Raw genomic sequence first — 16,867 nt, 5'->3', positions numbered from 1 at the left:
TTGTTGTAAATTTGATTTTTAAGTGCATTTTAACCATTTTTGCGTTTATGTTAAACGATAGTCAGCAGCAAACCATTTTTGTTTATTAAACCAATCTAATAAGATATTTAAGGGCTAACTTTCAAATATTATAGTAATTTAAATTTGGGATCAGACCTTTATGAATACATTAGAGTATGATTAATTCGTTTTATCCTGCCCCAGGTCTCGTGCATTTTTATTTTTCATTTTAATTAAATTTTGTTCATTTTTGCTAGCACAGTTTTTGCGGTTTCACCATTATAATTGTATGGAACATTTTTGTATTGCTGCAAGTGAACATTCGCATATAAAATGCAAATTGGAATTGCAATTCAGGCTAGAGTGGGAGTGGGAGTGGGACTGGGAGTGACCGAAAAAGGAGCCCTACCTAACTAAGGATAAATTGTAAAGAGAAGCCATCGTACCGTTCCGCAGAGAGGAAGAGTCACCAGTTGATTGGGAGTGGATTCTTCGTCGCAGGCTTAAAGATGAAAGGAAAACGTACACTATATCTAAAATCAATCTACATGAAAAAGCAGGAAGTAGATTACAGCAAGCGAATTATTCTGCTTTTTCGCCTAACGAAACCCGAAGACCTAAGCACTCATTTCGTTTTCGTGGCCCGCTAAATGAATTACGGTGCTGGAAACCACCCGAAAATGCACTCCACGTGTAAGCCGACAAAATTAGTGCGCGTTAACAAAAACTCAATTTGTAAAAACGGAATTTTATTAGTCCCCTCTCGCTCAGTGCTCCGCCCTCGGCCCTCGGCCCTCCAGGAGTACGAGCAGGAGCAGCAAATCCATGGCATACTTTTGGTCGTCCGGTATTTGTGTGTGTCAGTCGCAAAGTGCACCGCAGAAAAATATAAGTCTGTGTGTGAGTGTGGGCGAGGGGGCGGAGGGGGGGGGGGGGGGAAGCAGAGGCAGCTGGCTGAAATGGACTCTGCTGCAGTCAAGTGCAATAATGTAATGGCTATATTTAGCCAGCCCAGCACAGAGACACGTCCCGTGTTTGCTCTTGCACTGCGTTATGACCACAATATTACCAAGTCCTGCCACGTCCCTCCTTTACAATGTTCTATTTGCCGCTGCTTCGATTTCCCCCTCCCCCACCCTTCCACAGTGCGGGTATCCACCAAAAAACATATTGACTCTGCTACGGCCCTGTGTCAGTGTGTGTGTCCTGTGTCCTGTTCCCTGTGTGTGCTTGGAGCAGTTGCAGTGGGTCGTGCAGCTAGCAATCGGTGGCTCCATTTCATCTCTACCGCATTTCTGTCGCACATTTGAGCCCATTTTGTGATTGCACTTGCACACTGACTAACGGAAATTGCTCGGCCAAAATATTTGTGCAATGCGATGCTGGTGCTCATCCCGAATCTTCTCTGTTCTGCTCCGTTCCATTTCACTCCGCTCCGCTCCGCTCCGTTTCGTTTCGTCCCTACGGCTCTCGACGCTCTTTGTTGGTTAAGCGCCAGAGATTTTGTTTTTCGCAGTTGTTTTCATTTCATTTTCATTTTAGCCAGCTTTTTGGAGTTGCTTTCCGTTGCTGTTGTTGTTGCCCGAGTGGACCATGAATATTTCAGGCATTTAATTGTAAATTACACAAACGCCTTGTGTGCAGTTGGTGAATTTTTTAAGAGCAGTTGGCCTGCTCCTGTTGTTGCCGCTGCTGGTTTTGTTGTAATGCGCGGATTTGGTTATTGGGGCGCATCCCAGGCGGCAGGTTGGTTAGATTGCATTTAAAAATGTAGCTCTCTGGATTAAAGTTCGCGAACAATTTGTCAGGCTTTTAGGCTTTTCATTTTCACGGCTCTACTGTTTGATGGAGCTTTGCAAAGAGATCGTTACATAATGGCAAACATAACGAAACAGGGTTTTATGGATACACATAAAAACAGCATACTTAAATAATCCAGAAGAAATGTATCTTAAATCATCCGTGACAGCCCATATAAATAAGTTTTTGGGTCGTCACTGTGGTAGTCCCGATGTTTTACTCATATCGGCGCAAGCGAAGCGAGTGAGCCGGGGGTTGCCGCACGATCGAAGCCAGCTCGAAGTTAGTTATTTATATATATATTAGAAAATATTGTTCTCATAAGGAGTCTCAGTCCTATCAAGCCAAAAAAAGCCGCGAGTACCGCTCTCGTTGGTAGGTATGGCGCAAAGTCCCAAAATACAAGAGCGGGTCACATTTTTTTGTGGTTACCACATTATTTTTGGCATTAAATTAGACAAAAAAAAAATAAATACTCCAAAATATGTTAGGTAATCTTTTAACAATTGAACAGCGAAAACTTTCTTAATTATAGACAGTAACTAGTTTATTTTTTTTCAATCTGGACAGCTGTTACGGCTTCTACAATTTCCAATCAGTTCGAATCAACCTCAGATGTTGTTCCAGCTTTCATTTGCCATTTTACATGCATGAGTGGGCAACCGACCAATTCCCACCTCAGGTCGCATCCGCTGTGGCCGGAAATACGTTATAAAAATGAAAAAATGGCTGTGCAAACTTTCCGCTGAATAAAGTTATATGAGAGTTTGTTCATACTCGGACATATATACATACTCATACAATTTTGTGTGTTAATTAATTATATTTGATTGCGAGCGACGTGTGTAATGAACTTGCTGTTTGGCATGCCTTTTTGCAGGACGAGAAAAATCAATTGCTTGTCACGAATGTGTGGCTGAAACTGGAGTGGAACGACATGAACCTCCGCTGGAACACCTCCGACTACGGGGGAGTGAAGGATCTTCGCATACCGCCGCATCGCATCTGGAAGCCGGACGTGCTGATGTACAACAGCGCCGACGAGGGATTCGACGGCACCTACCAGACTAATGTCGTGGTGAGGAACAACGGGTCGTGTCTGTATGTGCCGCCGGGAATCTTTAAGTCGACATGCAAGATAGATATCACGTGGTTTCCCTTTGACGATCAGCGTTGCGAGATGAAGTTCGGCAGCTGGACCTATGATGGATTTCAGGTTTGGTTCAGTCTCCAACAATGCACAAGCAGGGCAACCAGGAAGTACTAACAAGACTCGTAGTTGTTTTGCTTACTTAATTACAAATTACACTCAATTACGACAGAACTTTTGATTTCCTCAGTACTTTTTCGTTTTTTTTGCTGTATTCGTTTGAAGCGAGCGAAAATATTTATATTATTCTACCCTCTCCCCGAATATCATATATATAAAAAGCTGGATTTACAATTACAAGATGAAACTGGCGGTGATATCAGCAGTTACGTGCTCAACGGCGAGTGGGAACTACTGGGTGAGTAAGCCAACGTCGTTCGGAGCGAAAGCGACATCCTCTACATATCCGACATAAGAACCAGATTCACAATCCAAACCTCCAAAACTCTCAGCAGCCGTTGCTTCTTTGGCGAGTGACTCACGTTCTTCAGATACAGATACAGATACAGATAAAGATACAGATACAGATACAAATTGAGAAATTAATTCATATACTCTCTCCCCAATCTCCGTGTGTGAAAGTTCATCTTGCCGCCTGTCTGTTGGCAAAACGAACCACAGTTCTCTTCTCATCTCATCTCTCCAGAGGAGATGACGGTCTTGCGGCCGATTACTTTTGTGTACCCAAAGCGCACACAAAAACACACACACTATACTTGTAACTTTCTCTCACTCACTCTCTCTCTCTCTGTTTCTATCTTACTTACTCTCTCTCACAAAAGTCTGAAAGCTGCAAGCAGGGTTCAAGCTGCGAACTAAAGTTCCGAACTCGTTCCGTTCGAAACTCCGACTGCGTCTGCTCATCGGAAGCCGATTGAACCAGTGCTGGGGCAGTGGAAAGCACTGCCGGGCACCTTCAATCAGCTAAAGATGAGAGCGTTTATTATCATATCACTGCTTCGATACTCGTATTTCTTACACTTCTCAGTCCCCATCATCCCATTCGAGGTCAATGAATACGGAATGAAGTAGGGCACTTCATGAACCCTGTTAACCTGTAAACCTGTTAACCCCGTACTACATTACTCTATACTCTATTACTTTCGTACTTCACTAAAAACCCACACGCTTATCCAGTGTTCTCCCACTCACTCTACTCTTTCAAAACATCAAAGAAACCAAAAACTCTGTTTTTAATTAGACTATCACAAAACTATCTTTGGGCGCATTAACTTTTAAAGTCCGAAATAGCCGCGTAAACGTTTCGATTGCCCTTTGTAAGAGCTCTGATTGGTGTGGCATAAGGTTAGACCGTTACACAACAGCCTAACTATGCAACTCCAATCGCAGGTGCTAATTATTAGGAGCTATTAACATTACCATTAAATTAATCAAGAGGTAAGGCCTGGCCCGTGTATGCACTCCACTTAGAAAATTTTATCCTGGAATCTATTTTATAGTTTTCTTTATCGAAGCTAACGGCATGTACAACGATTACGAATGAATGCTGAATAGAATGTATTTACATATACTCGTAACCAAAATACAAACCAACTATCTGCAGATACAGAGACAGTCGTAGACCCAAACCTTTTGAAGTTTGCATATATAGTATGTACTGTAGATGACCTGGGTTCGATAGGTCCTTGATGAAATTATGCTTCTGGATACATCTCCTATCCTAACTCTATCCCTCTCTAATCATCTAATTGAATACTCTGCTCCTCATTCAGTGAGGCTTATAAATTATAAATAGCAAAGCGAATAAATAAACTTTCTGGACTTTCTGGAAACACAAGAGAAACACAAATTACAGAAGCACAGAATGAAAGAAATTTAAATTAAATACGAACTCTGAACCCCCCACACCCACACCCACACCAGCACGCTACCACTCACAGACAGAGTTTAAATTGCACTTTTCCGCATAGAATGCTGAGCTGGCAGAAAGTCTAGCCACGCCCTCGATCCGTAAGCGTTTTCCCAGTCAGCGAAAACTGCTACCCTGGGGGCGGTGGCGGTGGGGAAAATGAAAAAGAGCTTTGGTCTTTAGTCCTCTGCAGAAGCCACGCACCAGAACCAATTAAGAAATTAAAGGACAAATACGTCTGCATTTTCTCCCACTCATACACACACACACACACACACATATACATATGTATGTATATATATATATGTGTATATATGTATATGTGCACTATAAATTAGCGCTACCACAAATACAGACACTCCGTATAGCCGAAAAGTTTTCCGCTCCACACTAGCCACAAAACTGCAAAAGAAAAGTTTGTGCAACAAATTTTATTTTCGTTTGTCGACTGCTTTTATTGTGCTCTCCTTTCATTTCAGTTGCTTTCCGTTTTTTTTCTTGATTTCGTTTTGGTTTTTGTTTTTTACTTTGTGCGTAATATTTCGGGAGTTTCCCAAAGTTTTTCCGCGGGCTCTCTTTCCTCTCCGCCATTGTTTTCCGTGCGCACTTGCGGCCGATTTCCCTCTACCTTGCCCTTCCCTAGCCAGTTTATGCAAATTATTTTGTGTCGGAAAAGTGCTCCCGATATGGGCGGTGCAGGGACTGTGGTCGGGTCCCAAAGCAGAATGGTAGCTGGGTCATTTTTAAATACTCGACCAAGGCGATTTGCTCGCCGCTCTTGTAATCCCTTTGGTAATCTTGGAGTAAGTTGGGCAGATAATTTAGTCTGAAGTTTGAGGCATTGGGCCAGCCATAGACGGCATATGGATCAGGCTTTCTGCCAAATGTTTTTACTGCGAATATGTTTGCAAAAAGATGAGGGCAGAACAGCAATTCACAGCTTGTAGATTCCATCAGAAAGGGCTCTGCATATCTGGATGAATGTGCCTTAGAATCGATCAGAGAAAATGGGACAAGACATTTTCTAAGACTTTATAAATTATTAGACACAAAAAACCCTATTCCCCGACTCTGGCTTGGGGAATTATGTACATACTTTATCGCATTCAATACCTCAGTTGTTCATGGAAGATCAAGGAGAGCTTTAGTTTCTGTATCATACCAATCAACACATTGAGTATCTATTAGCATCTAGCAACCGTTGAAAGGGTACAGCCCGAAAGTAAACTTAAGATTTACAATCATGAAATCAAACCCCGTTTACACCACTCTACTCTCTACTTACTTTCTCCGCTTATATACATATATAACCCGCAACGAAATTTCCCATCTCCACATAACTTTTCTCGTATTTACATTTGAAGCAAAGTGCATAAAAACTTTTCCCCATAGTAAATTGCTCGGCTCTGCTCTGCTCTGCTCTTACTTAACTTTACTTACAATTAGTTGCCTAGACAAATAAAACTCTTTCCGAAACTAAGTTTACACTCAACTACACCCACTCCCGTTCCCACTCCCACTCCACGGCATGCACAACACATTTCTCATTTTACATTCCACCCTCCATACTGGAGTATCACTCCCTAATCCTTGCCATGTCATAGCCCACATATCGCATATACATTTGTATATTTTAAAGAATATTGCAAATTATGTACACAGACTTTAAACTTTAAATGGCAAGATTACCTCTAATCTAATTACACTTACCAGCAACTCTAGTCTTTGCTCTGCTCTGCTCTATGCCCAAGAACGCTATCGTAACTCTTATCCAATGCTTACTCTCCTATCATAATCGTATTCGTACTTCTATTTAACTTGTATTATGCCAAGAAATGCTCGAAACAAATGCTCAGATCAAGTCCTAAGTAAAAGCTGCCACAGATACATACTCGTATACGTATACTCGTACGTTTCGTAGGAAACGAAACAAAGAAACAGAGATGCCTTCCCACCACGAATATATCTTGTAGTAATGCCCTTTGTACAATTGAACCACCGTAGGTGTTCCAGGCAAGCGTAACGAGATCTATTACAACTGCTGCCCGGAACCGTATATAGATATAACCTTCGCCATCATCATCCGCCGAAGAACGCTCTACTACTTCTTCAATCTGATTATACCCTGTGTGCTGATTGCTTCAATGGCTCTGCTGGGATTCACTCTGCCACCGGATTCGGGTGAAAAATTATCGCTGGGTAAGTTCTAGTGTTATAGTTAGGGGGGGGACTGGGACAGTGGAGGAGGTACATTAATTTGAAACCACTTAGGCAACATAAATACTTATGAATATACGTACTGGAGAAGAGGAACCGCGACCGCCCACACATGCAAACAGCTCGAGAGCCGCTTCAAAAGTATTTGCCAAGTACTTTTTAAATAATGACAGACTCGTCGGCAGCGCGGGCGAATTTAAAATTAGATGCCCTCCATAATGCTGTTGATGAGCGCTCGACGAGAGCCCACTGAGAACCGAAGCGAGCCACTCACCCGCCGACTGACTGACTGACACGGCGCATTACTCGCTATTGCCATCGCTCCCCTTCCTGTTGTTGATGTCGCTGAAGATGACGATGACGATGACGGCACAGTCGCAGTCGCAGTCCCAATCCTAGTCCCAGCAGAACCCAGCCCAGATCCTTGCCAGCGTTGGCAAACAAACTATTGAACTTTTAATGTTGCTATGACTGAGCTGAGTAGTAAAAAGTGTTCAACGAGCCGGGCGTAAGGAATGTTCCGGCTGGCTGTTAAGCACTCGCCTCAAATGTGCTGTCGATTGGTCGGGACAGGGGCAGAGCATTAGTGGGGCAGAAAATCAGTAGGGACTCGACGAAAGTTGAGGACTTTTACTTCAGCCAAAGTTGAGTGCTCAAAACAGAAATAGATGGGTAGCAAGTGGGTGTCGGAAAGTACCTAAAACTACTTAAAGATACCTAGTGGCAGTGTTCTGGATCAAGGGGAGGGTTACACAAGTGAGAGTAAAGCTTCTGGCTGTATTAGCCAGAAGTATGAGCAAATCTACTGTTGGAAACAGGGAAAATGGATACAGGAATACCTTTAGAGGGCCGTAGATTACCAGGTGACAAGGAACGGACAGACACCAAAGCAAAGACCGACTGTTAATGAACAAATAATTGAAAAAGTCCGACATCAAATATCACACCAGACACCCGTGCTATATGAAATAAGAGCATGCGTCACTTAATCGTCTTCCTCATCCGATATCTAGGTGTTACCATCCTGCTCTCGCTGACCGTGTTTCTCAATATGGTTGCCGAGACAATGCCGGCCACATCCGACGCGGTGCCTCTGTTAGGTAAGACCATTTTGTTTACCGAAACTAGTCGATGGTAATGCTTCTTGTAAATGCAAATGCAAATTTAAATGTAAATGTAAATGTAAACGTAACAGTAAATCATATTATCGATGTTTTTTACCTTTGGTTTGAGTTTGTGTGTTCTTCTTTTGGAAGTGTTTTCTTTCCTTATTCAATCCATATACATTATATCGTTACATAACTACATACACGTATACATATGTATACAGTATATATAGTAAATATATATACATATAATCCTCTAAAGTTATTGCAGTTGCATATTCATTACATATATCCATGCATTTCTAAAATGATTTTAAAGTCCAAGTAAAATCCGATGATTTTATAATATTAAAACTTTGACACACAATTAAACAATCCTGTGAAATCCGATTCCACTCCAAGCATCAGTCGCCATGACTCGTTTCAAAACGTTTCCTTTGGCTCAAAAGTCAAATGGTATACTCTATCGATGACTTTGGGGTCCTTAAGGAAATCAAACTGATGCCAAAAAAACCAAGAGAATAGTTTCTAAAATTCGTTGAAAAAGAAAACAGACTTAAAATAACAAAAGGGCATTTAAATGTTGCTATCAAGATTTAAATATGTGCTAATAACGTATAAATACATATACCCGTATATATATTAGCTTTAACAGCCCAAAAATGATCAGTACTTATATATACATATATATATATACAGAAAATATGAACTGGTTTGAATAATGCACACACATTTGACGAGTTTCCTGCACGCTATAAATATACTTTGTTTCGGTTTTCAAGAAATCTATAAAAAATACAAATTAAAGTATAGTTGGGTTGTTCCCGATTCAATAGCAGTTTGAATTATCTGTCTTTTGGCTCTGCGTCTGACACAATGTGTTCTTATCTCATTAAAAATAAATTATTCAACTTGTGTTACACCATATTCCAGTCTGCCTAGAGATTTCGTATATGAGTTACGATTACAATTTAAAAAATAATAATCCGTTTGGCTTACTATAGGGATTCGTTGAGCGAATAGCTTATTGTATATCTTTATATTAATTTTAATTAAAACAAGATTTGAAGATTAGAGCAAGGAACAACCCCACCATATGACCAATGAATCAATAAATCCGAAGACAACCTATGAAAAAATTTATTAAATTTTCAAATTCGACCTCTATCTCTAAAAAAGGTTTCAAAACTTTAATATTAAATTTATATTTTTAAAAATATATCTAATTCCGTTCTTGGCGTACGATTTCGGTGTCTAACTGCTATGTATACCTACCTAATATTTTTCTAAAGTATTCCGACTAAAGTTACCTAAGTGTGTGTGTATGTTAAAGAAAAGAGCATAAACCTATACTTATTTTTCTTTAATGCCAATTCATTTGTTATGTCGTTAAAAGAATTGAGAAACTCAGAAGTTAACAGACAAAAATTCTTGCATTTAATGTACTAACTAAATTTTTGTATATATCTCTTGCCTTTTTTCCTTTCTTTCAAACAAACTGTGTACCTTTGACAAAACTATGAAAAAACTACATATGTGCGCTCTCAAATGCCAAATATTAACCATACCAAAATCAAACACTATGAATGATTCCGAACTATGAAATATGCGCTACCCTGAACAATGCTCCAAAACTATCGAACTAACATAAAAAAACCACAATCCAACATCTGAAACAAAAAAACAAATCAATATTCACATGCACCACAACAACAATTACTCGTACATTATCTAACACACACCCAACGATATACTATATATACGTAATATATATATACATATATATATATATATATTGACAACACGCCCAACCAACCAACAGGTACATATTTCAATTGCATAATGTTTATGGTAGCTTCATCCGTTGTGTCAACGATTTTAATATTAAATTATCATCATCGAAATGCTGATACGCACGAAATGTCCGAATGGGTAAGTCACAAATAGGTCAACCCACCAACCATCCCAAACAACTACAACTACAACTACTCGTACAAGTAAAACTACAACCAAACCAACTCTCCAAACTCTCCAACAAAAAGAAAATCAAAATAAAACCACTGCAAAAGCGACCATCACTCATCATATACTCGTACGATATAGCTCCAGTCAGTATACAGTGGCCACGGGACCGCAACTGTCTGTTGGGGGATAGATCTGCCCTCCTGCATCATCTGGAACGAGGCACTCCCTCCAGCTATCTACGGATTGCGCGGATGAGCAGAGCGCGGATGGGCAGATCCCAATCCCCCAGATCCCATAGCCACTACCGCTACCGTTACCTCTGCCACTGTCGCTGTTGCTGTCGTTGCCGGTCCCGTGTCCACTGTCGCATAGCATTAGCATTTTTTGATATGATTTATCTCAACCAAAAAAGAGAAAAAGTGCTAAATTTATACGAGAGCCATGCTAAAATAATTTATGTGCTAGCTAGAGAAATGTTTTTGTGTTTCCTCTTTTCACGTTATTTACTTACTTGTTGTACTGTGTTACTTTGTGTTGTTTCCATTCTTGAAAAGCCCAAAGCCCAAAAACCAAACCTTAAAAATATTAATAAAACACCATAAAGAAATAAAGTAAGCTTTTGTGACCGCACACTGAACGGAAAAGTATCTTTCAACGGACTGGTGTAGTTTCAGAAAGAATTCCACTAAAATTTGAATAGTTTACGGTACGAAGCGTAACGGAAAGCGGCTTTAAGAAGGGTACAAAATCTTGCCAGAGACTTTAGCCAATACAAAATATGAATGAGTTTTAAGACTCGTTTCAGAAAATGGCAATACTAGCGTTTACCAAATGATTACTTAATATTTTTATCGATATATTTGTCCGTTTGCATCAAATGATACAAAAAGAGATGATTTGACAATAGTAATCTAATAATTCTTGTGGTTTCTTTCTGGTCTGAATAGACACCCATTGGGGATTAGATTCTTTGGTAATTATCAGCGGTATTCGCTTATGAGCAAGTACCATCTTGTGATTATGACAGCCCTGACCTACACTTTTCATCTATTCTTACAGTTTCGAGGATAAATTATAGATCATTATATTAAATAGTTCTGCACCAACTAATTGAAGAAATAAACTCCTCATCAGTGACCAGTTAAAAACTCTTGAAGCTCCTTTTAAAAATAAAAATATATACATAGAATTTAAATGCAAAAGAAATCAGCAAATAGTTGCACAAATAAATATGTATACATATGTTGCTGTTTGTTATCATTATAATTTTTATTGTTGTCATTGTTGTTGTTGTTGTGTTGTCTTAACAGCATTTCTGTTTCATACACAAAACAGCCCGTTTATGTTGTTTGCAATTTTTCGGTTGTGTTAGTTGTGATGCCTACATAGGGGCGCTTTTGCAAGCTGAACTTGGTGTTTTGTCAATTTGATTTCGTTAGTATACGCAAATGTATCTACAATATAGTGGAATCCCAGACAAAAAAAATGTCAGTTGAGTTCAGTTTTAGTCAATGTGTGTGTGACCCGAAAATCAAAAGAGCCCAATGAGGCCAATGAGGGCAGTGAAACGATGTGAAGCGAACGCCGAGCTGAGCCGAGCCGAGCAAAATGTGACGGACGGATGTACAGAGTACGAAATGAATGTTGTAACCATCCAACATGTCTAGCTACTATACGTGTCTACTATAAAATAATTTATGTAATGAAAAATATCGTAATGTTGATGTTGGGCCCATAATTTCTACTTATGTGTATGTAAGCCACAACCCGAATCCCAGCAAGAAACCAAGTATCCCGAGTCCCGAGTCCCAACTCCCCAGTACTTCCAACCTTACACCCATCCTAAATCCTAACCACGTTGAGCCCTTTTTTGCTCGTACCTCCTCACCAGTTGCACACACTCTTTTGTATCTGCATCTCTGTACTCGTACACTCGTACTCGTACTCATACCTATATACTCGTATACTCATATGTATGTATGTATGTGAAAAGAACCTACAAGAACCAGATGACAAAGTCGAAACTGCAGTCAAATGATATATTATGCAATATGATGCACTCCTCCGTCTGTCTTTCACTCTTACCCCGTCCCAACACATATACTCGTTCATTTATATTGTATATATTATCTATTTTCCTGTACATAGACCCTCTGTGTGACAAAAAATTGTTTGATGTTGTATGTGCCTGAATGAGCAGCGAATGGTTTGTAAGGCTGTGGATAGCCGACTGTTTTGATAGTTTGCGTAATTAGAGAAAAAGGATAGGCAGCGGCTCAAAGAGTATCCGCAGCCCGAGTGCGGTCTTATAAAGATAGATGTTTGTTGGGGAACTAGAGAGTTAAGGAGTGTCTGAAATACAACGTTGAGCTATAAATATTGAGGGGAGAATATAATGTCATTTTAGGAATTACCTCAACAAAGTAAATCGTAAATACTCATAGAACCGAATTTCATAACTTGTACAATTTTCTGAAAGAGTAAAAATGCTTGAAGGAACCACTTAGGGAATCAAGTGTATCTAGTAATATTATTAAATAGCAAACAAGACCACCGCCGGAAGAGTCTCCACCTTTACCGCAAAGTGTAATATCAATAACGGGAAACATCAGAGCGCTTTCATCATGATTCTGTTACAGGACATCCAAGTGGAAAGCAATTTCTGCGCATTATTGCAATTGCCACAAAGTGCATAATGAAAAGTTGCGCTGGACGAGACCCGGAGAGGGAATGAGAGAAAAGATAAGGATGAAGGAGAAAAGAATAAGGGAAACTCAGTGGAAGTCGATTGGCTTTTAAGAAGTCACTCACATGAAAAGTTTTGTATGGTTTTCGCGCAAGAATGTGGACTTGTCCCTGTCCCTGTCCCTCCATCCATCCAAGCTCGCAGACCTTTCGACATACAATTGAATTTGGAGCACATGAAGGAAAAACCAAATCCTCGATTTTCGAGCACACAAAGTAACCGAAAGCCAATAGTAGGGGATGGGTGGAACGCGAATAGGTACGGGTATGGGTATGGGCATGGGTAGGGACAAGGTAGGTACGGCTTGCGTCGGGCTTGACAGTTGCCCCAGTTGTGAGTTGTCCTGACACGAGAACGAAAATTGAGCCAATTGGCGAGGCAGGTGCATTAGAAATGTGCATGCACAAAAAATCCTTTTGGCCCGCAACTTCTTCTGCTCCTCGAGCTCTTCGCCTGTCGTCTGTTGCCTGTCGCCTGTCGCCTGTCTCCTGGCACTTGAATTGGCTCCGTTTTTGTGTGATAACAACAAATCAATTTGCACAAAATTTGCACAAAAAGAAAAGATGGTAGAGCAGAGGGGTTGGTTGGCTGGAGTGGGCGTTATATACGTCCTTATATAGGTACGTACGAGCACGTATTGATATGGATATGGCAAATGCCAGTTGCTCCATTGCAATGGTTAACTTTGCATTTAGTTTGCATGCCACGTCCTGAAGCGCATTTCCATGTAAGCTTCTCGTTTGTTAGCCAAAAAAGAAAAATCGCCAACAAGGAAACGATAGGGCAGGACACAGGGACTAGCAGGAGCAGTATCAGTATCGGGTAAAGTGCAAGAGAGGTTGTCAGCTGAAAGCGAGGGTATTTCAGCAGCTCAACTCTAATATTGTTAAGGAGACAGCGACAAGGGGACAGAGCGACAGAGCGACAGAAGAGCGGGTACTGTGCATGAGATCTGGCGAGGCACAATGCATGTCGCGACTATCGATTCGGTTCTTGTTTCTGTGGCTTTTTCGCGCGGTATTTGAATTCACTTCAACCATGCCACCAGCCAACCAGAGGGGGAGGCAATGGATGTTCAATGTGATTGGAAAGGGAACTGGGGTGTCGTTTCTGAACTTGCCTTTGATCCAACTTTGCCGAAAGGAAACAATAATTGAGTATCTTATAAATATGATTATGAATAGTTAAGCCCGGAGTTCACCCAAAAAAAGAGTATAAATGATCTATCTTCGATGTAGCCATGAAGGTCTGCGTATAGGCAGACTAAGGCCCAGTTTCAAAAGATGTAAACTCATAGCTATAGAATCACATTTTCACAATTACTACAGCCATCTGGCTGTAATCTCAATCTTCAGGAAGCTAGTGGGACATGCATTGTAGGCATTGATTATTTATAAATAATAAGTATATTCGAAAAGTGTGAGTGTATGGACAATCAAAAATTAGACACGATTAGAAAGTGTAATTTAAATCGGAACCCGATTTCGGTGTGAATGTCTTTAAAGCTCAACGGCTCACTTCAATCGCCTCTGATTTGGAACTAGGGGATTCTCTCGGAAGTATGTGTGTAGTTGTTGCCACCATTATTGCTTGTGTTGTATCTGTGCGCTTGTGTTTCGTGTTTAATATCTGTGTATCCACATATCTGTGTTTGTGTTGTAAATCATGATTTTTGCATGCATCATAGCTATAAATAAGCAGAGAACTTTGCGAACAGCGAGCCCCCACCTTGCCAGTCTCCCACGTGCACTGGCACTGGGCACACTCGCCGACACACACATACATACAAAGAAATATTACTATATTTAAGTGTAATAACAAATCACTAGCCATACATACAGCCATACAAACATCCTGCATGAGAACACATGGGAACCGCACCCGAAATGGGGAACAGAACACCAACATGTTGCTCTCCAAATAATCGACTCCACAACTTTGTTGCTTTAGTTGTAATCAAATCAAATATAAATCATACTTGTGGCCATCTGTCTGCGGGTGTGTTTGTGTGAGTGTGGGTGTGGGCGTGGGCGTGTGAGTCTGTTCATGCAAAGTAGCCATAAATCGTGGCGTGCCGGGTTGAGCCACACACACCGCACTCTCGACCAGAGACACAAGCCATCATCATCCTCCCAACACGAACTGTACGAGTAACACACGCAATTGGAACCTATATATGAATATAATAATAATTTTGAGTGGGGTTATCGTTGGGCTCGTTCCACTAAACGTTTCAATTTCCACCTGCCACCTGCCGTTAGATACGCATCGTATTTTTATGCTGGTTGCCTTGGATACTACGAATGAGTCGCCCGGGACGACCACTGATCCTGGAGTTCCCGACCACGCCCTGCTCGGACACGTCGTCTGAGCGCAAGCATCAGATACTCTCCGATGTCGAGCTGAAAGAGCGGTATTTAGCAATAGTTTTATGCTGTTCTTGCTTTTTCTTTCGTCTGATAGTCGCAGCATATTCCTCGGCAATCTTTAAGGGGCATTCAGTGTACGAATGTATCGAATGCACATATGAACCCAACTAAAGTAGGCTCTGGATAAACTTGCCAAGCGTACAGCGAAACCAAAAGCGAAAGCAAGAACAGGGCAAAATATTTATAGACCTATAGAGTGTACTTACCAAATTGTTTGTCCTCCTTCCCCGAACGAAGCTCCTCGAAATCGCTGCTGGCCAATGTTCTGGACATCGATGATGATTTTCGCCACAATTGTCGCCCCATGACGCCAGGCGGAACACTGCCACACAACCCAGCCTTCTATCGCACGGTTTATGGGTAATGAATCCAAACATACTCGTACCATAAGCATAATACTTTGCTGCTCTGGCCCCTGGGTCAGCATTCGGCTAAGTGGAATAACCAACTCACGTCCCATGTTTCTGGCCTTGTGCCAATTTGCAGACAAGGCGACGATGGGAGCATTGGGCCAATTGGCAGCACTCGAATGCCAGATGCGGTCAGTCATCACACGTGCATCAAATCATCAACAGAATATGAATTAGGTTTAATCTTAAAGGAAATTCGCTTTATAACTGATCAGGTAAGTTGGCTGAGAATTATTCGTGACCATAGGGTGGAATATCTTGGGAAACTATCCCTATTTGTTATTGGATTCAAAGTATCTTATTCACAAATGCATGCTCCAGACCCAGACTGCAACGAACATCCATTGCATCTATCACTCCCCATCATTGTTACAGATGAAAGTTAATAGTTTTGCCTCTTCTTTTCTCTCCAATTCAACACACACTCTCTCTCTCTCTCTCTCTCTCTGAATACGAATACGATTACGAATACTTATACCAACCCCACCATGAAACAAAATCCACAAAAACCACAAACCAAACACAGCTACGTAAAGATGACGAGTCAAATGACATTGCCAATGATTGGAAATTTGCAGCTATGGTCGTTGACAGACTGTGCCTTATCATATTCACAATGTTCACAATATTAGCCACAATAGCTGTACTACTATCAGCACCACATATTATTGTCTCGTAGCCATATGGGCGAGGTGGTTATTGTTATTGGTTTTATTATAAAATCAATTTGTTAATTATTAAATTAATAACGAAACTTTTTAAGTAAATTAAAACCAAAAGGAAAACTCTAAAAACCACAAAAAAAGAGAAAAACACTTGATATAAATACCATTGACTAAATAATACACACAGAAAAAAAAACTAAAAAAAAAAATAAACAAAATCTTGTCTTTAAAATACAATAATTTAAATATAAACAAGAGAACTCGTTTAAAGAAAGTCTTTCGTAAAAACCACATACACAAAAAGAGACTTAAAAAAATCATGTCCTAAAATTGTTTACAAATTTTTAATTCCAATTTTCCTAATTCTTTACAAAACAAAAAAAGTACCAAAAAACTGATTAAAAATTAAGTTTAAAAAGAGTATCCCAAACCTCACCGCCATACCCAACAGACATTCTCTTTCATTCTTCCACTGACTATACTATACAGATACATATGTATACATATAC

The 16,867-nt window shown here is 40.4% G+C and overlaps 1 protein-coding gene across 2 annotated transcripts in view; it reads left to right on the top strand.

Annotated features, from left to right (window-relative positions):
* Positions 1–16,372, top strand: part of LOC6598082 (neuronal acetylcholine receptor subunit alpha-7) — a 57,001-nt gene extending 40,629 nt beyond the window's left edge. For both annotated transcript variants that reach the window (XM_002023218.2, XM_026987755.1), the window contains 9 exons: positions 2,681–3,016; positions 3,233–3,308; positions 6,825–7,019; positions 8,051–8,137; positions 9,966–10,075; positions 15,116–15,267; positions 15,521–15,643; positions 15,770–15,908; positions 16,220–16,372. In XM_002023218.2, the coding sequence (XP_002023254.2) occupies positions 2,681–3,016; positions 3,233–3,308; positions 6,825–7,019; positions 8,051–8,137; positions 9,966–10,075; positions 15,116–15,267; positions 15,521–15,643; positions 15,770–15,908; positions 16,220–16,372 (1,371 nt within the window). The remainder of the gene's footprint in view (positions 1–2,680; positions 3,017–3,232; positions 3,309–6,824; positions 7,020–8,050; positions 8,138–9,965; positions 10,076–15,115; positions 15,268–15,520; positions 15,644–15,769; positions 15,909–16,219) is intronic.
* The last annotated feature ends 495 nt before the right edge of the window (positions 16,373–16,867 follow it).

The sequence above is a fragment of the Drosophila persimilis genome, unplaced genomic scaffold (genome assembly GCF_003286085.1).
Source record: "Drosophila persimilis strain 14011-0111.01,24,50 unplaced genomic scaffold, DperRS2 tig00000124-arrow-pilon, whole genome shotgun sequence".
Classification (NCBI taxonomy): Eukaryota; Metazoa; Arthropoda; class Insecta; order Diptera; family Drosophilidae; genus Drosophila; species Drosophila persimilis.
This window is presented reverse-complemented; position numbering and strand designations above follow the sequence as displayed.